The following is a 25,142-nucleotide window of genomic DNA, read 5'->3' on the forward strand; positions in this document are numbered from 1 at the left end:
AGAATTTTCATTGAGAATGAGGGGTTGTCCAAGTGCAGTAAGTTCATCGGAGCACATTCCATGGAAATACTTGTGCAGCAACCGCAGGGATGCAACAATTTTGCATAATTCAATTTTTTGTTTCAGATCGCCCTGATGCAGTTCAGAATTTCCGAGTGTCTTTAAAATCATCTCGAATAATTCAGCTTGCCTGGGATCCTCCGGAGAAAGCAAATGTGAATTCATATTCTGTAAGTTTTTTTTTAATAGATATATATATATATATACTATATTTTTATAAGTTTTTTTTAAATAGATATATATATATATTATATTTTTATAAGCTTTTTTAAATAGATATATATATATTATATTTTTATAAGCTTTTTTTAAATAGATATATATATATTATATTTTTATAAGCTTTTTTTTTAATAGATATATATATATATATATTATATTTTTATAAGTTTTTTTTAATAGATATATATATATATATATATTATATTTCTATAAGCTTTTTTTTAAATATATATATATATATATATATATATTTCTAAATTTTTGAGATGAGGATTAGTTATTCATATTATTTGGATTCATTGGACTACTGTTCTCATCTTGATTGTTATTTTAATAACACTTTGGTCGATGTAACCTCTGACTTTCTTCAGGTGTATCTTGCCAAAGTCGGGAATGTTTCTGTCGAACTTGAGAATTAAGACAGAACTCTTTATTTACCTCACGGAGGTAGCATGCTCTTGTTCCGTCAGCCATGACTGGGATAGAGGTCCTAAGTAATTCGTAATTTTATTTTCCAGCCGTCCACACTGAGAATTGAACCTTTAATCTTCAGAAGAATATCCCTTTGATAATTGATTTTTTTCAAGTACTATAAAAACTCTGCCACTGGTCCTTAAGAACAGTAGTCCAATAAATACAAATATATATATATATATATATATATATGCAATCATAAATATATATTTGTATTATATATATATATATATATATATTATATATATATATATATATATATATATATATATCAGCTATTGGGTAAAAGTCTTAATTTCTGAACAAGGTCAGAGGTTACATCGGCTGCAAAAATTGTGAGAATAAGCTAAAGCTGATAATTATTTACCAACAAAGTGTACTATGTACAATTTAAAAATAAATCCGTGTGTAATTAGTTATTAGCATTGAAAAGAAGTATATATTAAGATGAAGTCAGTTAGTTTTCTTTAGGTTGACACAAAACTAGTTCTAAGATAAAAATGATTTATGATAATTAGTGTGCGTAATCTGAGAGTAATTGAATATATAATTTAAAAAAAAAATCATATTTCCACAGAAATATATGTATATATATATATATATATATATATATATATATATATATATATATATATATATATCCCTACTAACTTAATTCCCACCCTCTCTATAAAATGTATTAAGTGGATTGCTACTACCACCCCCTCTGGTTTTTGACGGTCAGGGCCCGATTCTTTTTCTTTCTTTATTTCAGTATCAAAAATGTAATTGTCTAGTTTAGATGCTTGAAAATACCATGAGGTTGAAATAAATTATTGCATCGACAATTATGTAATTTCCGTGTTATATTTTTATGTTATTGCTCTGTTTACCACATTGAGCTCTCATACCCGGATTTCCTCCTGGAATTATTCCATTATAACACTATATATATATATATAGATATATAGATATATAGATAATATATATATATATATATATGTGTTTGTGTTAAAATAAGTTATATGTGTGAGTGTGTGTGTGTTTATGTTCATGCATATGTGTGCATATGTATATATATATATATATATATGTGCGTGTTTGTGTTAACATAAGTTATATAAATAAATATGTGTATATATATGGGTGTGTGTTTGTGTTAAGATATGTTATATATATATCTATAGAGACAGAAAGAATTAGACCGGAAGTTTAGAAGAGCAAAGTTTAATGTATTAATGCTTTAAAAGAACAGTTCCCAGAGTACTGTAGGTATATACTTGGCTCAGTAGGTATATTTATCCTAGAGCTATATTAATATTGAGGATAAAAATTAATAATTGTAAATTATGAATCAGTTTTGAAAGGAGAAACAAAATTAAAATGAATTGATTTTGCTTTTCATACCAATTGTCACTATCCAGCTCCCCTACTCCCTGGGGAGTTGGTCCCCATTTCCCCTTCACTCCTCCCATTAAAAATCAGCCTTGTGCCTAATTTGCTCGGTGGGGGAGCAAATAAATACCTGGTCACGAATAGGCTCCTATATGGTTGACTATTTTAAAAAACTGATTACATATAATGATAGAAGATGTATCAAGGATCAGGTATGTTTGATCTGGCAGAACGGTGGTTCATAAAAATTGTGGGGTCTGCGTTCTCGCCTGGCCCCCAAAGTATGGAAATAAAAAATGAAAAAAAAAATGTTTATAAGGGTATTTGATATAGATGTACATAAGAATACTTTGATAAGTATGTTTCAACTTAAATAGGGATGGTATAATAAAATTGTGGGGTCTGTGTTCGCGTCTGTATTCCATGGAAATATGGCACAAACTTTAACAAAGACTTTTCATATGTATTTGCGTAAGTATACTTTTATAATTATGTTTCAGTTTGAAGAAATATGGTATAATAAAATTATTGTGTGCTCGTTCGCACCTGACCTCCATAGAATGAAAATATGTCACAAAGTTTAACAAGGTTTTTTAAAAGGGGTGAGGGTCCACAATAACACCTTAAGTTTAATCTTAATTCACGTTAGCTTTTATTTATTTTTTGAGTTGAATCATATTGTGTCCAATAAATTCACCTCATAAATTCACATTCTTAAAAGTGAAAGCCAAAATAAAACTCGGAACTTTAGACAATTCTAGGCACAAATTTTGCATAACTCTGTTTTTTTCCTTCTCCGCGGCACTCTTTCGAAAATAGATAAATAATAAAAAATAAGAATGTTACCTGTTATTGTGTCAAAAGAAGGAAAAAATCCTGCTTACGTGATTATGTGTCTTTTTAAAAACATTTACATAACCTTTTTATTTTTATTTATATATCTGTTTAAGCTTTTTTTGTCAGTGTATTAGAAGGAATTCAGTTGATTACAACCCTTTCTGCGTGTTCTTTACATTACAATAGTACAACCCTGAATCCAACAGCGCAATACTGCACCGTTCAATACTGTAAAACTGAAACAAAGCTGTTCTGCTTGAAAAGGGCGCATTTTCTTCTTATTCATATTTATATCGATTCTTTGCTTTAAAAAACTTAAGTAATTACGCGTGTACTTTTTTAATATCCCATTTTGCTGTTTCGGATTCTTTTACTAAAGTAAGTTAAGCTTCATTACTTTTCAAAACTGTTTTTGTTTCTTTGTTTTTCGATATTTCGTCAATATTATTTAGTAAGAATATTTAGCAGAAAAGCCAACAAACGACTACCCGAAAAATAAATATACAAGAAATAAATGTTACCATAGTCAATAAAAGTTTAGTTCATGTTTTTTTTTGTTTTGAAATAGTTTTTAATGCTCTTTACTTGAAATAATTTCAGCGAACCGAAATTAAAATGAAATTTGAGGTGATAATTACTTAAATGAATTTTTATATAAACTACACATGCCATAATCGAATATTCCTCAAGCACAAAATAACGGAAAAAATTAAAATATGTTTATAAATATTCCTTATGTTGATGGAACTCTCTTAAATTGTTAACACAGAATACTCAGATGCTCCTTCTTCAAATTGAAAACGAGGCTCTCCATTTCAAAGTCGCTGCCATTTGGATATTTTTTTTAAACTGGTTCGTGAATTAAAAAAAAAAAAATTTTTTTTACAAACTACTTAAAATACAAACCAATGAACTTTTCTACCATAAAAGTAACTTTTATTGACTATGGTAACATTTATTTCTTGTATATTTATATTATTATATATATATAACATTTTCTCTTTGTAAGGAAACATCATTTTGTTGGTCACTCTTGGCTACGAATGGAAACAAAGTTGATATAAAAAAATATATTTTCGCGAAGATTATCTTTACTTTCATCATATTTTGCTTAGGTTTTGATACTCAAAGATTTTACCCTATCTCTTTACAACCCCCTCCTTTTCATAACCTTCATCAATCACAGTCCATTTTCTGTAGGCTGTTTTTGAACCCAGTCAATGACGAGTATTTCTGCTAGTATATATATATATATATTTATGTTTATATATATATGTATGTGTTATTGTGTTAAGTTATAGCAAATGCACGTGCACAATACAATACCAGATAGTCATGGAAAACTTATAGCTTAGGAATAGAACAAGTTTATCATAATAAGAAAAAAACCTGAATCTGTTTTTTTTTTCTTCAAAAATTAGAAATGCATTCCGCTGGAATACTCAGCATTTTTTTTTAATGCGTTTTTGTTTTAATTCACTTATTTTTTTTTTCTTTTTTGTCACAGCTGAGCTTTGAAGGTTCTAAATCATATTGGGAAAAGGGCACCCATAAAACTATCTATTCTCCCCGTGTTACTCATCAAATTGGAGGCCAAGAATCTTCATGGCAAGTTGAGAACCTTCAGCCCAAAATGAAGTATCATTTCAATATAAGTGCTCTCTTTCGAGACGGCACAACAGGACCGGACCAATATTTGACAACAGAGACATTGATTGAAGGTACACAGATTCTTATTTATTTGAATGAATAAATGAATACATGTGCTCTTTTATTTCAGCTCTCGTAATTTTTTTCATCTCGGAACAAAGTGTAGTATCTGTTCTGATACTACATGTCACCTTTTCTGTCCTCGATCAGTGGAGGAAAAATCCTTCTACACTGAACCAATTTTTATTTTTTTTCTTTCTATCTATTTTCACCACATTAAAAACCAACCGTGTGTCTAATTTTGCCCTCGTGGGGAGGCAAGTGAATAGGAACATCAAAAATGGCTAATATTTTTCTATTACAAAACATAAGATTTTGAAATACCGTATACGTAGTAATTTGCAAACACTCACAATCAGCTTCTAATGCTCTGTGATAAACAATTTTTAATTTGTGTTGTCATATGTTTTATACACAATATTTTGTCGATAGTAAAATGTATTGAGTTTTTTGCCAACAGTTTTTCTCATCTTCATAGTTGTTGTTGCGGCACCACTATGAAGACTCATCTCAAAGGATTCCAAAAAAATAATCTATAATATTGTGGCACCCAACAGACCGCCGACTCCCGACGTCGTGTGCTGTGGATTTTTTGTTTAACTTCTTATCTTCTTACTGTCGATGGGAACACAAGTGGGTCCACAATGTAGAAATATTAAAATAAAACAAACACGAAAAACACAACGCTAATACTTCAAACATATTTGACGGATGGACCTGAGAGAGTGTGTATGTGTGTGTGCCTCCTCCATGTTCTGTCAAGGTTAGGCTTGTCTGTCAGTCGTCAGCTCATTTCGATCTGTTTCACTATCAGCTCTGAAACTGTTCATCTGTTGTCTAATGCTGCCCGCTATCAAGTCCATCCATTGCAAATGGCTGTTAGCTGTCAGCTACTGTTATCGGCGTCGCTATCTGAAGTCCCTCACCTCAGCTACCCAGAAGCTGTCCTCCCCTCTTTAAGCATCTCATTGATACCCCCATCAAGTCACATTGGTCCCCTTTGTTATCTGTTCTGTAGGTTTCTATTGTCATTGTCAAATCCTAAAGGCTCAATCTAAAAATACCTACAGAGTCTTTCATGAAAAACACCCGTCTAGCTGAATCCACTGTGAAAAATTTCCCCCACTCTATATCTGTACCTAAATCAAAATGCGGATTCCATGAACAAAGCTTCTTTCTTAGAACTGCACGCCTGTGGAACTCTGTTCCGTCTGCCTGCTTCCCACCGGACTACAACTTGGATGTCTTCAAGTCCAATGTTAACAAATTCCTAATGAACCGCCTCCTTAAGTAAACACTTCATCAAATCTCCACACTAACGTAATGTACTTGCAATAACCCTTATCCCTGAGTGGCTTCTGGGCCTTGATAAGTGGTGATCACTGTGTAAAAAAAAAAAAAAGTCATTGTTTGCTATTTCCCATCTCTTTATGTATTGTATCCAACCTTGATCAGCCATAGCGCAATGGATAGAGGTATTAGGTCTCTACAGTTCCAGGTAAGCATTGTCCGAAGATAGCGGTTTCAATCCCACCCAAAGCAGGCCAGAAGATTAGTTGGGCAAAATGTGGTGATACAACAACAACTATGGAAGGCAGTAATTACTGGAGATACGGTTACAAGACGCAGCATTCCTATCCCGTCGCTGTTAAACACTTGAAGAAGGCCAGAGGATGAGTTGGCCGAAACGTGGTGAAACAATTATGAAGATGAGAATAACAGTCTGCAAAAAAAAAAAATCAATGCACAAATTGTGAAGCCTCATCTCAAAGGATTCCAAAATATAAAAATGATAATTTAAAACCTCTGATGCCGCTGTGATGCTGGAAACAGATACTACACTCTGATTTTAGCCAAAGGAACAAGAAACCATAAACATGATATTTTTATAACTAAGCATTTTTATTAAAGTTCTGAATTTTTGAGACGATGGCTGATTGTTTATATTACTTGTATTGATTGTTCTCATCTGGAGCATTATTGATGCAATGTTTTGTTCAGATTGTTGCCATAGCCTTTTTCGTATTCTGTTAGTCTCTATTTTATGTCAACCAGTTTTTTCACAAATTCGAAACTATAACCATAAAATAGAGACTAACTAATAGAATATGAAAATTTCTATGGAATCAGTAACTTTTTTCTTTCCCAAACAATAACTAACATGCCTGAACATAGTCGACGGCTAATCCGATCAAAACGTTGCACAAATAATACTTACAATGAGACCAATAGTTCGATGAACACAAGTAATACAAACATTTTTAAATGGATGAAAAATGATTTAATCTATTATTACATTATATTTTAATGAGGGAGGGTGGTATATTATCAGTTCTTTTTTTAAAAGATCATCCTCAGAAGTATTACTGCTTCCATTTTTATGATAGTGAGATTAATTTTACCAGGCATTTCATCAACCCGTAGTATCTGTTCTGTTGTTATGAGACCATGCTCACAGGCATTACCTTCTCCTTTTATGAAGGAATCATCCAATACATTAGTTATTGACCGAGATGGGTTCAACAAGGACAATAATTGGTTAGGTCCATAAAATAATTAATCGAGCAATATTTATAAAGTGTGTCAATGATACGATTGATGAGTAATATGAATTTTAAAGACTGGTTTAGATCTGATGACCCCAGAGGATGATCAAATCTGAACCGTATATGGAGATGTATTCAGAACGAGAGACTTCAGTGGTATGGCCATGTCGAAAGAAGAGTGAAAGTTCTTGAGTAGAAGTAGAACAGTTGAAGTAGCAGGTTCAATTAAGAGAGGATGGCTAAGGAAACATAAATACACTTGAATAAATAAAGACCTAAAACTTTTGAAATCACTACTATATATTGGGTACAATATGATAATTAATAGAGCATTGGCTTTATAATAAATACAAAATCGGCATGAATTAAAATGTTGTATTTAAGCATATTTTATGACTGGGCAATGCTGAAGGGGTGCAACTACTATATATTGGGTACAATATAATAATCAATAGAGAATGAGCTCTATAATAATAATAATAATAATAATAATGAATACAAAATCTCCCTTAATTAAAATATGTTTAAGCATATTTTACAACTTGGTAAGGCCACACAGCCTGCTAGCATATATATATATATATATATATATATACAGGGTGCCCATAAAGTTACTATACAGTCTTATTGTTTTATTGTATTATATTTGTATTAATAGTTAATATTTATTACAGGGTGTCTGTATAGTAACTTGTAAGACTGTATAGTAACTTTACAGACACCCTGTATATATATATATATATATATATATATATATATATATATATATTAGTGATGGAACGATTCCAATATTTTTCCTGATTCCGTACTAAATTCCTGATTCTGATACAATTGCCGATGCTGATTCTTTATAAATCTATAGAGTTCTTATTTTCCCTGATTTCTGTAAAAAAACAGGTTAAATATGCAGATATTTTCCTAACCGTAAAAATACACTTTTGGAGGATGATTTATTGATTTTAGCTTTACTATTATTTTAAACTTAATCAATATTTATTTTATCATTATTACCAGCAATGGAAGATTTTGCTTTAAACAAAATTAAATTAAAAAAAAAAAAGAATTAAAAGAATCGTTTTGGGATTGGAAAATAGGCACCAATCTTTTTAGATTCTGATACCCCTAAATTTGTTGATTTTTTTTTCCGATTCCCGATTCCGATTAATCATTCCAACCTGAAAAAGTTGCTTATTTTTCTAATTTTCGATTGATTGTAGCTCCTTCACATGTTGATGTACCTGTTATAAAAAAGTTTGGGGCAGGAACTGTTGAGCTAAGACTATACCGGGCAAGTGAAAAACATGGACCTCTCAGCCATTATCTTTTGATTGTCGTACCCGATCATTACCCTGACAAAGCTCCAGAAGATTTTGAAATCGAAGATGTAAGTAAAAAAAAAAAAAATTTCTTTGAATTTTTTTTTCTCTTTGTTTTTGTTGAAGAATAAGAATTTTGTTTCTTTCAATTTTCTTTTTTTGAGAATTATTATACATACTCCAGAATATGACCTTTTCTCCAAATCTCCTGGTCTCTCGCTACTTGTCTAGTTAAACATTTTGTTTTTTTCTCTTCCAGCTTATGGATGAGCAAGATCCAATTGATAGGCCTGCAGCTTCTCCATACATTGCTGCTAGATTCGAAGCCAATTCACTCCCGGATTTATTCAAACTTGGAAATGGACAAATGTATGGTTCCTATACAAATAGACCACTCGAACCATCTTCTACCTACCAAGTGTTCCTGAGAGCCTATTCTGTTGATAATGTAAGTCTAGTTTTTATCATTATTGAAAATTCAATATCATTTTTTTGTTTAATGATACTAAAAAGGACAAAACAGCTTTTATAACATGATCTGTTAAACATTTTTATAATTAAAAATAAAAAAAAATCTTTATATTAATAATAATGCGTAACTCTTTGTAAAGAAACAGGAGAAAGGAAGAAACAATTTTTTCAGTTTAAAAAAAAACAAAAAAACCTTTATATCTGATATTTCCAACAACGCATTTTTCTAAATATTTAAACAATTAATTTCTCCGGCGGCCGTATGTGATATCTCATCTCTGCTCTGACGCCACCCACACGTCTCGAGTACATGCTTCTCTGAACACCCTTGTGTCTCAATTATGTCCTTTTCTACTCTCTCATATCACAAACACGTCTTGAATTCTCTACGTCTAGAACTTGTCTCAAATATGTGCTTCTCGGAACTCTTAATGCACTTCTCCCGGTCCTCACCATGTGTGTCATTTTATTGCCTTTGCTGTGACGTTACATTGTACAGCCAACTTAATCATTTGCATATGTTATCCACTGCTGCTGCTAACAGCACTCGAGGCTCTGTTACATCTTGTGATAGCTTCCATCTTACAAAATTAATATTTCATTCTGAGTTCTTTATATGGATGGCTCCACTATATGCTTTTGAACAAAAAAATTCAATTCCTTTTAGAAATACTTCATCCAACTAGGAAGAGTGTTGAAATTGAGATACTTTTCTATAATGCCCTAAACAGTAGTATCGGTTTAAGACATTAATTAAAGGAGTTCTACATAAATGTTTAAAATATATATATTAAACTATTTATTTCTATAAATTTATTGTATGAAATAATATTGTTTTAGTTTCAATCTGAATAATTCTTTTTGTTAAATTTTTCTATCAAATTCTTCAGATGTACTTCATCTTACTAAGAAGATTGTTAAATTTTAGACATTTTTCTAGACAAACATAAATAAAAACAAAAATCTATATTGTTCTATCAGTTTTAGCTTTAAAGTAAGCAATTGTATAAGTTTAAAATTGAAGTATTTCTTAAAATAACTTGTAGAAAATATATTGTTTTGTATTTCATTTTGAATTGCCAGTTCTTCTTATAGGTAGTTCCACTATCTTCTTTATAACAATAAAATGTAATTTAATCTAATTCTAATCAAAAATTGCCTTATCTGATTAGGAAGAGTGATAAATTTGAAACATTTTTTTAATTGAAATAAACAACAGTAATTAATAGAAACAAAATTCTACATTGGTGTATTTCAGCTTTCATATAAACAACTGCATGTTTAAAAGAAATATTCAACAATTTATTTCTTAAAATAACTTGTATGAAATAATATTGAAATAAACAGCAGTAATTAATAAAATTAATTTCATATAAACAATTGCATATTTTAAAAGAAATATTAAACAATATACTTCCACCATTTTCTTCATAACAAAAAATGTTATTCAATTCAACTTCTTTCAAAAAATACTTTATCCAGCTAGGAATATTGTTAAATTCAAGGCATTTTTCTATACTGAAATAAACAACAGTAATTAATAGAAATGAAATTCTACATTGCTCTATTTTAGCTTTCATATAATTTGTCTAACCACCCAGAAAATATATAATGTCAATTAAATATTTAAATGTATGATGTCAATTATATATAATTTATAATAATTATAAAAAAATAATGTTCGACCACTCAAAAAAATATGTTTAAAAGAAATGTTAAACAAATTATTTGTTAAAACAACTTGTATGAAATAATTAATAAAATAAAATTCTGTCTATTTCAACTTTCATGTAAACAAATGCATATGTTTAAAAGCAATATTAAAAAATTAATTTATTAAAGTAAGTTGTATGAAATAATGTGTACGTTTTATATTTCAGAAACTGTACACATCAAGTGAATACTCAGCCGCATTTGAAGTCAAAAACACTATAATTGGTACAACCGATCATCCAGATATTCGTACAAGCATTAATGAAGCTAGAAACCTTTTGCTCATTCTTGCTCCGGTATGTGGTGCCGTCGGTTTATTAATCATCGTCTGCATCCTTGTTGTCATTTATTTCAAGTAAGTATACAAACTGTCAGCCTCTTTCTCTTTCCTATTTGAAATCTGTGATATTAAGTGGTATTGATGAAGAGAAGCACAAATGAAATCCAGATTACTCCTTTACCTCTATGATAAATCAACTTCACAATCTAGTGGGAGATAATCTCTTAGTGCTTCTACACTATCAGAACGAAATTTCAGAAACTGCAATACTGAATTTCACATAAAAACAATGGTACCTACGTATCCTTCATATTTTTAAGATGATTATATCCAAAAATTATGAAAATCGATAGGTAGAAAATTATTTATTAAAGAAAATAGAAAAGAGAATTTGAAGAAAACGACCCTAAAACACAAAAGTTATACATATATATACATATATATATATATCACTGTCATATATATATATACATATATATGTATGTTGATGAGTATATATGCATATATATATATATATATTGATGAGTATATATGCATATATATATTTATATAAAATGGGTTAAGGAATTCCAACGAAAGAAGACGTATATTTAAATAAGGGGGTAGTCACCAACAATGTGTATTTTTTAACATTATTTTATTATTCTGTGTCTTGCTTTTTCATTGAGAATTATGTTTAGATCATTGTAATAATGTTTTTAAATCATTGAAATCGTTTTTAACACGTTTCAGACGTTCTGTGAAGCGTCCTCGTAAGAAATTATTTTCAAATGTGTTGGAGATGTAAAAATAGCATTTTCGTAGTTCATTTGAAGTGTTTCCAAGGGGTGGAAGCGTGTAAGTGTCTACTATATATTGGAATGTTCAATTTTTATTACTCTTTTATTGGGCTTGTCGAGGCCGCTGACCCCATTTTCTCTAAAAAAAAAAACATACATAGATATATATATATTGATGAGTATATATATATATATATTTTGGCTATATATATATATATATATATATATTGATGAGTAATATGAATTTTAAAGACTGGTTTAGATCTGATGACCCCAGAGGATGATCAAATCTGAACAGTATATGGAGATGTATTCAGAACGAGAGACTTCAGTGGTATGGCCATGTCGAAAGAAGAGTGAAAGTTCTTGAGTAGAGGTAGAACAGTTTAAGTGTATTATATATATACATACACATATACATATTTATATGTATATATATATATATATATATCTTTTTTGTAATTTTAGGCGTAAGTCCAATCGCAAAGAAAAGATTGACGAGCAGACGAAACCTCCTGTTGAAGTTTGTCCTCACCCTACGGATCCTGTCGAGATGAGAAGACAACATTACCAAACACCCGGTAAGTTCTCATTATATTCTCAATCACAATAATAATAGAACAGTATTATAATCTTCACAGGGCCTGCAAATTTTTTCCTAGTTTCGTCCGATAGAACTAAAGATATAGTCATTTCAATGATCAATTAGTCTACCTGTATGGGTAGTAAATAATTATATATATAGATATATTTGTTGTTGCATAAGTTTCTGCCATTTTTTTTTTTTTTTGAGAGAGAGAAAATGAAAGAATTTTAACAGCAAAAGTAAGTTTGTGTGGGACCCAAGCTCCAAGTTTTTGTGTGAATCCCATCGACTGAAGGTGGCGTAAAATTGTCGCAAAATCATACTTCATCTTTTCACCCAATTCTCTGCGTGATTGATGGCCATCTTCCTTCAAAAGAACTCTGAATTGGTCTTCGGCTATCTTGATTGGTCTTTTGGAACGAGGGACATCATTGAGGTCAAAATTACTGTGGTAAAATCTTGTAAGCCAAATCTCAAACAGTTCTCTCAGCTATAGCGTTTTCTCCATATATGGCTCAAATATCCCTGGTCACTTCACTCACTTTTTGCTATCGATTAAAGGTGAAAAGAAGGTGTCAAAAATGTGATTTTTTATCTACTTGACAATCCATTTGACAGTTCTGAAAAACTGTTAATTCAAAGATGGATACATATCAAATGCAGACTAAAAGATAATCAGAACTTGCAGGAGGTGTTCAGGATTGACTCAGGGTATGGAGCAAGTAGTGTTACATTATTAGTTAATTATTTTATTTTATACTGAACTATTTTATTTTATATTTAACTAGCGGGGGGTACCCCCCCCCCCTGCAGAAATTCGATCAGTTGACGCACTTCTGATGGTCCTTTCTGGCTAATTTTTTGATATTTGTCGTCCGGAGGGTGGGGCTTTAATATGATACCAAGTTTGTGAATTTTTGTTCCGTCGGTCAAAAGTTTTTAGCAGACACACAAACATACATACATACATTTTCGCTTTTATATATATAGATTAGCGAGGGGTACCCAGCGTTGCCCAGATGTTTTTCGGGGTATGTGAAAAAAAGCCAAAGCGTTGACGACGCGCAGTTGGAAAATAGTAAAGTGTTTAAAAAAAAAATAGGTGCGCATTTTTGATTGACGTGACGGCGATAGGTATTCAGCAGTTATTTTGTGCGGGACAGTTTTGAATAAATGGGTTTGTTTGTTTTTAAAAACCCGCTCCCTCATCTCGAAATGAAAGCTACAGTCTGATATGATGAAGTCGACATTGAACAAACTGACTCTGGGCCTGTGACTAGAGTTGAGGTTCGCTTTTTATATACTGAAAAGCGAATGTAACGCGTGCCGATGCGGGAAATGTGGAATAATTAACGTTTGAAAGTCAATAAAATTAAATAGAGAGGTGAGCTCCGTGGATAATTCGTAGGTATTACAATTTATAGATGATATAAAGAGTTTTAAAAAGTTGTGAAACGAGCAAGCACTTCTTTGAAAGAAACCTTTCGTGGACATCGAGGAAAATCGTACATACATACATACATACATTTTCGCTTTTATATTTATATTAGATTAATTTTATTTTATATTCAATCATTTTATTTCATATTTAATTAAATAATTTTATTTTATAATGAATTATTTTATTTTATATTATTAATTTATTATTTAGTTAATTAATTAATTAATTATAATTTTATCAATTATGATCTTATTATTTAGTTAATTAATTTTATCTTATACTGAATTATTTATTTTATATTGAATTATTTTATTTCATATTTAATTAATTTTATTTTATACTGAATTATTCTATTTCATATTTGATTAATTATTTTATTTTATATTCAATTAATTTTATTTTATACTGAATCATTTTGTTATATTTAATTAATTAATTTTATTTTATATTTAATTATTTTATTTCCTATTTAATTAATTAATTTTATTTCATATTTAATTAATTTTATTTTATACTGATTTTTTTTTATTTTATACTGAATCATTTTATGTTATATTTAATTAATTAATTTTATTTTATACTGAATTATGAATTATTTTATTTCATATTTAATTAATTAATTTTATTTCATACTGAATTATTTTATTTTATATTAAATTAATTTTATTTTATACTAATTTTTTTATTTTATACCGAATCATTTTATGTTATATTTAATTAATTAATGTTATTTTATACTGAATTATTTTATAATTTATTTTATAATTATTTTATATTTATTGAAATCTGAAACATTGCACAAATAACGCTCAAGATGAGTCCATTTTATACTTAATTTCCGTAAATTTATATAATTATTTTGTTTAATTTCATTGCAGCAATGATTAGTCATCCGCCCATTCCTGTCCATATGCTCGCAGAACACATTGAAAATCTGAAAGCAAGTGACAATCTACGTTTCTCCCAAGAGTACGAATCCATCGAACCTGGTCAACAATTTACTTGGGACAATTCTAATCTTGAAGTGAATAAACCCAAGAACCGATACGCGAATGTCATAGCTTATGACCATTCCAGAGTAATACTCCAGTCTCTTGAAGGTATTCCTGGAAGTGACTATATTAATGCCAATTATATGGATGGTTACAGGAAGCAGAATGCTTACATCGCAACACAGGTAAGTCGTTAGGAGTTTTGTCTTCTAGCATAGACGATATCTAACTGTTGAAATATAAGACATACAAGACTACCTGAGACCCATTGGGTCAGTATGTTATATTAGCTATGGAATTAATGTGACACTTGTGACCCAAAGAAAATAATTTTTTTGTGACATAACAGAAACATTTCTATGAAAGTATATCAAAATGAAAAAAGAATATAGATAGATTTCTATGAGTCGTTCTGTTTATAATTGTTTATTTTTGAAAAAAAAAAAACTTACAGCCATTGAATTATAAGTGATTTACCATACTTATAGGTAAATGTGCACCGAACAGATACCATAATACTTAAAGTTAAATTCAAATTTTGATATATCTTTTTTTTAATGAAATTGTTAGTTGAAAGTACAGAATAAGTATAAAACAATCACGTTGACACACCGGTTCTTACCAGATCATCAAAGTTAAGCAACGTCTAGCCTGGCCAGTACCAGATCGGTGACCATTTTGGAAGGTGAGGTGCTGTATGTACTACAAGGTAAAATTCCAGGTTGGGAAACTGACACAGTCTATCCTTCTCTCGAGAGTAGATGGGCCTCTCTAAAGCCATGGTAGGCAACCCATCTAGTGATGGCGTCACAATAAAAAAAATACTCTTGATAGCCCTAGTGAAGCATCAAGTATTCAGCTACAGGCAAGATTTGAATTACACTTCAAACTTGTGTAGTGAGTTCAATCTTGGCAGTGGTTGCATGTTACGTTTTTTTTACAGTAGCCAATCGGCACTCAGTTATCTCAAACAAATATATCTCTTTTCGGAACAAGATTTTGTTGTTGTTGTTGGTGGTGTTAGTGGTGGTGGGTTCTTTCCTAACAAGAATATGATTAGCTAGTGTATGTCATAAATACTGATGGGTAGAGCAGCCTGGGGGAGCCGTTGAAAGGTACGCCGAAAGCCTAAAGCTTAAGCATTTTACCAGCTACAGCTATAAACAACCATTCATTAAGGCGACTTACTAGATTGTATTAATCGGTTATAATAGCCAAGACCACTCACATGCTTTAAACAAATACATCCCCATCTTAGATATATCAGTTATCATAAATGATATCCAACTTTAAAGAATGTCACTTAGAACAGATTATAACTTACCACTTTTATTTATTGTAATATGTGTACATGAAGAAGTCAGAAATTTTATTAACTCTTATCCCTGAGTGGCTTCCGGGCCTTGATAAGTGGTGACCACCGTGTAAAAAAAAAAATTGCATTAGCGGAAACGTTGTGAGAATAAGATCCAGGATGAGAACAACAGTCTATAAAGTCTGTAATAGTTAGAAGATTCTGAAACACTTTTTGTACTTAGGTGTGTATGCGTTTCTTGCTTTTAACTGACAGTGTCAGCATTCTTAATTGATTAATTGTTTCTTGAGGTTTTTAAGGCCCAAGGAACTAAATGTCAGAATAAAATTATTTCCACATTGATTCAAGCAATTAATTAATTTCCTGTTTCTTCCTTGTGCTTTGAAGTACTGGATTCCTATTGACTGCAAGTCTTTAAATAATTGCTCCCTCTTTTACTCATTCCATTTGGAAAATTTGGTAAATGTCTATTTCTTCAGCTGATTTTCGTTGGATTAAATAAATGATCGGGCTATTTTTGGTAATAATTGAAAAAAAAAAAAAATTTTAAAGACTTCCTTTTTTAAAGATTGGTAGTTTCTTTCTCTAATAGGGCTGATGAAATGACATATAAATGTTGGAACAATTATATGAATTCTAAAATTATACTGTAGTTGGCTTGACATATTTTAGCTTAGGACGTAGCTTGACTTCTTCTACATTAAAAATTGACCTTGTGTCTAATTCTACTCTCATGCAGAAGCAAGTAAATATGGAGATTCTTATTGTGGCTAATAAGTGGCTGTACTTACTTGGCATGCAATAACATAATTTTTTTTTATATGTTTGTATCTATTTTAAACTTATACAGAAAAAGAAATAAAATTTTAATTGTAACAGAAACAACTGTTTTCATTTTTGTTGATAAAAAAAATATCATTTTGATTAGTGGGGGATTGTAATTGAAAAATGTTTGCATTTCCCCTGCTGTTTGGGTAGGACTAGTACGAATAACATGATATCAAAAATAAGAAATAAATACTGGCTAGTTAGAATCAAATTTTCATATGTCAACTTAAATCCGATTTAGGTCTAAAAAAAAAGGTAACTTTATGTGTTAAATAATAAATTGTAGTCAAAGTTTTTGCTTTAAGTCTATTTTACAGACGCAAACGTGCATAATAACTGGGGAGTAATGGTATTTCGACGATTTCATTAGGGAATTTCTTGATTATCATGTGATCATTGTTTAAGTTCAGATTTTAAATTTGTGTTAAGAAAATACAACCATATCAAATGTTGTTTTTTTCTTGTACCAATAAAGGGTCCGCTTCCTGAAACATTTGGAGACTTTTGGCGTATGGTATGGGAGCAGAGAAGTGCTACGATTGTCATGATGACAAAATTAGAAGAGAGATCCAGGGTAAGTTGATAAATTTTAATTCTTTTTGTTTGAGTTATCTGGAAATTTCTATTTTGTGTGTGTGTGTGTGTGTGTGTGTGTGTGTGATGATGATGATGATGATTTTGGCTGTCATCATCATCACCACCACCACTTCTCTTTGGTTTATTATTATTTACTCATTAAGAGTTCCCACTGGAATGTGAGTGACAAGATATCTCCAGCACTCTCCACCATTTTTGATCTTTCATTATCGCAACAGCTGTTTACCACTCGCAACAACCATTGATCTTCTGAGATTTGGGTGCAATAATCCTCTCCAAGGTAGCAGTACTCTTCACACCCTTTCAGTGAAGGTCACTACTACTACTACTACTACATTGGTATGGTTACATTGAGTGTTCTTCCTCCTGGATAAACCATTGCAGAAGCATGGATGCTGTAAATCACAAGGAGATTGGCTATTCAAGCAAAACTTGGAAGTAAGTGATTAGGCAAGACCATATCGAGTGGAATTTGGAGAAACTTGATCTGCTGAACCCTGAAAATATGATAATAGGTTTGCATAATATCAGAAACATCTGATCCCTGAATAAAGGAAACTTAATGTTAAATGAATAGAAGAAAGATTATTACTATTATAACTATTATTATTATTATTATTACTATTACTATTATATTATTATTACTATTATTATTATTACTATTACTATTATTACTATTATTATTATATTATTATTATTACTATTATTACTATTATTATTATTATTACTATTATTACTTTTATTATTATTATAACTATTATTATTATTATTATTATTATTACTATTACTAATATTATTATTATTATTATTACTTTTATTATTATTACTAATATTATTATTATTATTATTACTTTTATTATTATTACTATTATTATTATTACTTTTATTATTATTACTATTATTATTATATTATTATTACTATTACTATTATTATTATTATTACTACTATTATTATATTATTATTACTATTACTATTATTATTATTATTACTACTATTACTATTACTTTTATTATTATTACTATTATTATTATTTACTAACTAGTAGTAGTCACAACAAGCCATCAGCAAAGATTTCTCTTTGAGGAAAACTTGTGGTGTTCTCTGGAATCTTAATGACAGCAAGTCTCCCCAGATTTCCAGTACTTTCCACCTCTTTCGACACTCTTCGCAGATGAATTTGCATTATCATAACAGCCGCTTTCCATTGATCTCTCGTTGGCAGTGACTATTGGTCTTCACTGGAATTTGGGTGGCAATAAGCCTCTCTATGATCCCAATCCTCAGAGGTCTGGCTAGTAGTACTTTCTCTCCTCAGTCGTTCCATCCTCTTTGGCCCTTCTCACTTATTTGGTGTGGCACCATTTTATGGTGACATGTACACATGCAAAAAATAAAAAATTGAGGGGAGGTGCTAAATAATTCTAGTTTCAGTTTTCATGGTCTCATGTAATGTTCCTTTGTGTTTTACATCTATTTATTATTATGTTATTGTTGTTATTATTTTTATTATTACAAGGCTTCCTTTTCATTAGTTGCTACACCGAGATGTAGGGGAGGGCGCCACTCTATTCCTAAGATTACTCCATTTGCTCTTGAGCCTCTAATCTCCTAATGAAAAGGGAGCCTTTAGGTTGTCCTCGATTATAATCAGTCACTTAGCTTTATAATTATTATTATTATTATTATTATTATTATCGTCGTCGTCGTCCTCCACCTCCTCCTTTTTCCAAATAAAGGCTGTTTGTCTGTTCTAAATTATATATGAAGATGTATCTATTAAACTCGACTGCCTCTAAAGATTAAATTTAAAAAAAAAAAAACACATGATAAATCTTGTTTTCATTGACATAAGCGTCCCTGCAATCGGAGCAATGTCAGATTTGTTTGGTGTTTGTATATTTTTTTTTACCTTCTTTTATGCTTGACTTATAAAAGTTATATAGCTGTTGCTTACCTGTATACGCATACTGATGTTACGTCGTCGTTGTAAGCAATGGCTTCATCAGATTACTGTGTGCACATCATCTTTTTTTATTCTTCTTCGGATGCTGATGTTTATAACTGCATGGTTTCCTCAAATCAATTGCCCCATCAAAGAATGGAGAATATTGATTCTCTTTGACAAGCCTGTGCAGTGGAGGCTGACTGGCATATCAAAAAGCTTCTTCTTTTGTTTCTTTCCTTTTTCTTCTATTTACAAAGCTTCTCTTTCTTTTTTTTTTTTTTTTTTTTTTACTTCGCTTCTCTTTTTTCCTCTCTCTTTTTCTATTCACAAGTATTCCCCCCCTCTTCTTCAGGATATCCTTATTTTTTTCTCTTCTCCTCTTTGTTCTCCTTTCTTTATCCCCCTTTTTTAAATTTTCTTTTCTTCTTTTTATTTCCTCCTCCTCCTCCTCCTCTTCTTATTCTTCTTATTATTTTGTTCTTAATCTTCCCCCCCCTTATTTTTCTACTTTTCCTTTTCTTCGACTTCTTTTTCTTTTCTTTTTAGTGATGTCCTTTTTCTTCTTCATGAAGTTCTTTTTCTTCATTTTTTTCTTCTACTTTTTATTTCTACTTTTTTCTCCTTTTTCTTCTATTTCGTTTTCTCCGTTTTTATTTCTTTTCGTCTTCTTCTCCTTATCATTATTATTATTGTGCTATTATTAGTGTCATTCTCCTTCTCCGTTTTCTTCCTCATCATCATACTTCTTAAAAAAAAAAAAAAAAGAAGCACTTTTCATTACAACAACAAACAGAAAGAAATGTGATGACAACAGTCATTAATCAATCGACTTACTTGAACCATCGCTCATTTGTTCAACACAATTGTATGCACATCTGCTTGCTCCCTAAGTTGTGGGAGGAGGACGAAGAATGACGAAACACGAAAAAACAAAACAGCATTCAATGGTGGAAGAATAAAAATTTAAAAAAAAACGTGTATCTCCCACTTTTATGTAAACGTACATCAACTTACCTTCAATTGTTCTGTTTTATTTTTTTTTTCTTGTTCATAATTTGGGGTTTCGTGGTATTCAGTAATCAATTCAGTTGCTCTAGCGAAACTGTGCTGTGACTTAACTTTCTTGCATTGTTGATGTAAGATATATTTGAATGTGTGTTTGCCACATCTAGGCAGGAGTTGCTAGAAACAGCTTATCCTGCCTTGACAGACTTCAAAATAGACTTCGTAGCTTAGTGGGGGATGCTCTTTTCTCTTCCCTGAAACCTATTTCCCACAGAAGAGACGCTGTGAGCCTGTCTCTGCTTTATCGTTATTTTCATGGCAAATGCTCAGCTGAGCTTCAATCTATAGCCCACCTTCGCCAAACTTTCACGAAAAACACTCGTCTAGCCAAAACCACTATCAATAATTTCCCACACTCTTTATCTGTGTCTAAACCTAAATCCAGATTCCATGAACAAAGCTTCTTTCTTAGAACTGCACGCCTGTGGAACTCTGTTCCAATTGCCTGCTTTCTAGCTGACTACAATCTGATTATCTTCAAGTCCAACATAAACAAATTCTTGATGAATCATCCCCCTAAGTAATCCAATGTACAAAATTCCCACTACTTATGTTTACTACGCTATAATCACATTGATACATGTATACCCATTAACCATTATCCTTGAGTGGCCTCCAGGCCTTGATATGTGGTGATTCCTGTGTAAAAAAAAAAAAAAAAGATAAAATGAAATGTTTTCTTAGATAAGACAAATATTGGTCCATGTTGTTTAAAAAAATATTTTCTATTGGTTTCATTAATTTTATTATTTAATCTGCATTCCCACCATAGATTTGCACACTTTTTAAACACATCTGACAGATGAGTTGAATTCCTCTAGAAGCTGAAGGGTATTTCTATGAACAATCATATGATTTCTCAAAGAGCAGTAGACTTGCAAACTTTGCTGCATATTAAACAGATCGTTTGGTTCGGACCAATAGGTGCAAAGTTGACCTGAACAGGAGTTTTGTGCGATTCAATTCAATATTATTTTTACTGCTTTTACAAATAGAAGGCGAAGTAGCTTTCACTCTCACAATTGTAAGCCCTGATACTGCTATCCAAATCATAGTTTGTTTGTTAGAATTATTTGTTAATCAATTCAATTGCCTTAGCAAAGATGCACTCTGGTTTGAGTTTCTTGAATTGCTGTAAAAGGTTTAGTTAACCACAAATCAACTAAAATCAATTTAAACATTGGATTTAATGTTTTCAAACAAGTATCCACACCCATAAAAAAGAAAAAAAAATTACCCTCCGCAAATGATCCAGTATAATCCGAATTGGGCAAGTTGAAAAAAAAAAAAACAAACAAATAGGAAAGAGAAAGAAAACATGAAAATTTTTTAAAAGAAATAAAAAAAAAAAGTGTATAAATTATAAATGTATAAAGCAGGCAGATAAAAATAGAAATATATTTTTTTAAAGGAAATCGCTCTAAACAAGGCATAAAACCACTTGATGTAAGAAGCTAAAAAAAAAACACAATAAAATAATTAACCAATAATAAGTGTCAATCCAAAAAACAGCAAATATTTCCCCATTGTCGAAAACATCGCTTATGGAATATGAGGATTAAAGGACAAAATATGGGAAATGAGAGTTATGAGGCTGCTGAAAATAAAGCCAAGGTCAACTTTCTACTCTTTTCCTAGATTTGCATTCTATATTTCCATAAATACATCAATCAATCAAGTAAATGTACTTGAAATGGATTTGCCTCGCAGTTGCTAACTTATATGTGCATGCAAGAGATATTTCTTACGCATGGTTCGTTGAACAGCAAGGATAATTCCTGTTTGTTTCTCTTGTGATCTGTTTTTTTTTTTTTCCATTTAATTCATCACATGCATGAAGACGACTCATGGCAGTTGAAAGCGTTGCAGCTTTGGTGAATTTATTTTTATACTCAAACATTGACCAGCCAAATGGAAAAGACGGATTGGGAGAGAAACACACAGAAATTATCCCAACTGTTCAATGGAATATATATATATGATGATTGCTGCATCCTTTCATGTGATTGCCGTCACCGTGAATTCTTTCCATCTCGTCGTCCATGCCATCTCAGATGACTCTGCCGCCACAGATTTGCACATCTTGAAACAGATGTGACATGCAAATTGAGCAATTTCCACTGAGTTGAATTCCTCTGGAAGCTGAAGGATATTCCTATGAACAATCATATGTCTTCTCAAACCAGCAGTAGACTTGCAAACTTTGCTGCATGTTAAACAGATCGTTTGGTTCGGACTAATAGGTGCAAAGTTGACCTGAACAGGAGTTTTGTGCGACTTCAGATGGTTGATGTAGTCAGCTTTTGACGAAAGCATTCGTTCACAAGTGTCACATTTGCAGCTCTGTGTGTCATGGTTAAGACCATCAATTAAACCTATAACAATAAAATCAATATATATATACACACACACACACACACACACACACACACACACACACACACACACACACACATTGTTCTTTATTATACAAACTAATTAATGCAGACCTTCCCTCTCTCCTTATAGTCTGTGGAGAGATACTATATATAGTTTTTTTTTCTTTAACTTTTCTCTGTTTTCTCATATATTGACATAAAATACTGTAATGTATTAACAATAGCTAGATTTAAAAAAAAATGTGGTTTGTTAGTCAGACAGGGCAAATATTTGTCTGCATTGTGAAAAACAAATAGTTTCAATCAATTCGTTTATTTAATATTTAATCTGGACCAATGTTTTTTTTTATTATTATTATTGGTCATAAATAAAGGCAGGCAGAGGAGCTTTTACTCTCACTGCCGTAAGTTCTGATACTGCTACCAAACTTACCGGATACTAAATTTATTTAGATTTTTTTTTGACGTTTTTAAACTTTTCTCAATTTTCTCTACGTTCATATTAGATATTTGTGTATTGCGTTGCACATTTTTCATTTTCTCATGAGTTTTTGTTTTTGTTTATTTTTCAGATTAAATGTGATCAGTATTGGCCGTCTCGAGGAGCCGAGACATATGGTTTGATGCAAGTTACTCTGCAAGACTTGACAGAGCTTGCGACTTATACCATAAGGACTTTCTATGTTGCCAGAGTAAGTATCTTGCCATTATTTATTTTACTTTAAAATATGCATTGTCATAGCTTTGAAACATACAAAAATATTTATACGCACAAGTAAGAGGGAAATGTAGTTTGCATTGCTATAAATGTAGGAGAGTATAATAAGGCTATAGCAATGCAGGGATTTTCCAGATCAATCACAGATACGAAACGTTGAAATAGACTTACTGTTTGAGATAATAGGAATTATAGAAATCTTTGATTTATATTCTTGGACATCAAAGACTTCTACTATCCGTGTTGTTTCAAACAGTGAGTTTATTTTACTTTTTTTGTATTTGTGATTGATCTGGAAAATAAATGGATATATGAAGGTATAAAAAACAAATTCTACAAGACCCTTTTTCATTTGTCCGTATGTCAAACTTGGTTCCTATAGCCTTCTTATACTCTCTCACACACACACACACACACACTAATTACTTAAAAAAAAGTTAAAATATATTGTACTAAAAAAAAAACAATGTCTTTTCAAACAAGCTCAATATATATCTTGAGCTTTTCTAATTATTAAAATTATATAAACCTCGGAAAAGGCCCTATGCGGATCAATCTATGTTTTGAGGAAACGGTTAATACCATCAAAATGTAGCTCTCTCTGCGTAGGGACTTTTCAGATGTTTATATAATCTATAATACCTGTCTGTTTAAATGTATGTATGTATTTCTGCCTAAAGCGACGGATTTTCATGAGATTGGTATCCTTTTGAAGCTCAACTCTTCGGCTGACAAATATTGAAAAATTGGCTAAAAAAAAAACAAAAAAACTAATTCCTTCACCCTCAACTGAGCACTTTTCTATAGGGAGGGATCGCTTTTTTTGCCGATATTTTCGAAAGTCATCCTCTCTGTTCGATTGACTAGCCTTAATACGTCACTTCTGGTTTGGCGATGGACGCAACAGCAAAGACATGACGTTTTTTGTTTTTTGTTTTCACATTCTTTTCCTCCTTCGTGGTACGGGTTCGAGCCTGCCTGCCTACTACCATTTTTTTTTTTTGCTTTTTTGCTCAACACACCTCCAAACACTCGGGCAACCAGGCTAGTTTTATTTATATATATATATTATAACTAGCAGGCTGCTCAGCATTGCTTGGTTGTAAATTAGACTTAAATATGATAACTTTTTTTACCGACTAAAGGCCAAATCGAATTTGTTCCACATGTCAAAATAGATGATTTAGATTTGAGTAACTTTTTAAAAATTAAATACTTGATGGACTGTTTCGTTAATATATTATGGTTGTTCATATATTAAGTTATATGTCCTGGAGTTTCCATTATAAGTGTGACTCTTCAGAAAGAAAGTTAAAAATAATGTTCAAAAACGTTAGAAAAAAAAATAGCAACAACCACATCGTCCATAAATGTCCATTCAAAACAAGAGTGCTTGATTATTCAGAAAAATTAAAAAATAAGAGCGTAATATTTATATTAGAGAAGAACAACATTGGTACTGTCAGTTTCAAATTCAATAAAGAGAAACAGTAT

General features: G+C 31.0%; 1 protein-coding gene across 50 annotated transcripts in view; it reads left to right on the forward strand.

The window, feature by feature from the left end:
* Positions 1–25,142, forward strand: part of LOC145296067 (tyrosine-protein phosphatase Lar-like) — a 1,305,806-nt gene that overhangs the window by 1,257,030 nt on the left and 23,634 nt on the right. For all 50 annotated transcript variants that reach the window (XM_080142138.1, XM_080142152.1, XM_080142158.1 and 47 more), the window contains 9 exons: positions 127–230; positions 4,475–4,688; positions 8,441–8,607; positions 8,799–8,987; positions 10,891–11,078; positions 12,251–12,363; positions 14,688–14,986; positions 17,420–17,518; positions 23,503–23,622. In XM_080142138.1, coding sequence (XP_079998264.1) covers positions 127–230; positions 4,475–4,688; positions 8,441–8,607; positions 8,799–8,987; positions 10,891–11,078; positions 12,251–12,363; positions 14,688–14,986; positions 17,420–17,518; positions 23,503–23,622 — 1,493 coding nt within the window. The remainder of the gene's footprint in view (positions 1–126; positions 231–4,474; positions 4,689–8,440; positions 8,608–8,798; positions 8,988–10,890; positions 11,079–12,250; positions 12,364–14,687; positions 14,987–17,419; positions 17,519–23,502; positions 23,623–25,142) is intronic.

The sequence above is a fragment of the Euprymna scolopes genome, chromosome 16 (genome assembly GCF_053919585.1).
Source record: "Euprymna scolopes isolate OS-2025 chromosome 16, ASM5391958v1, whole genome shotgun sequence".
NCBI classification, from domain to species: Eukaryota; Metazoa; Mollusca; class Cephalopoda; order Sepiida; family Sepiolidae; genus Euprymna; species Euprymna scolopes.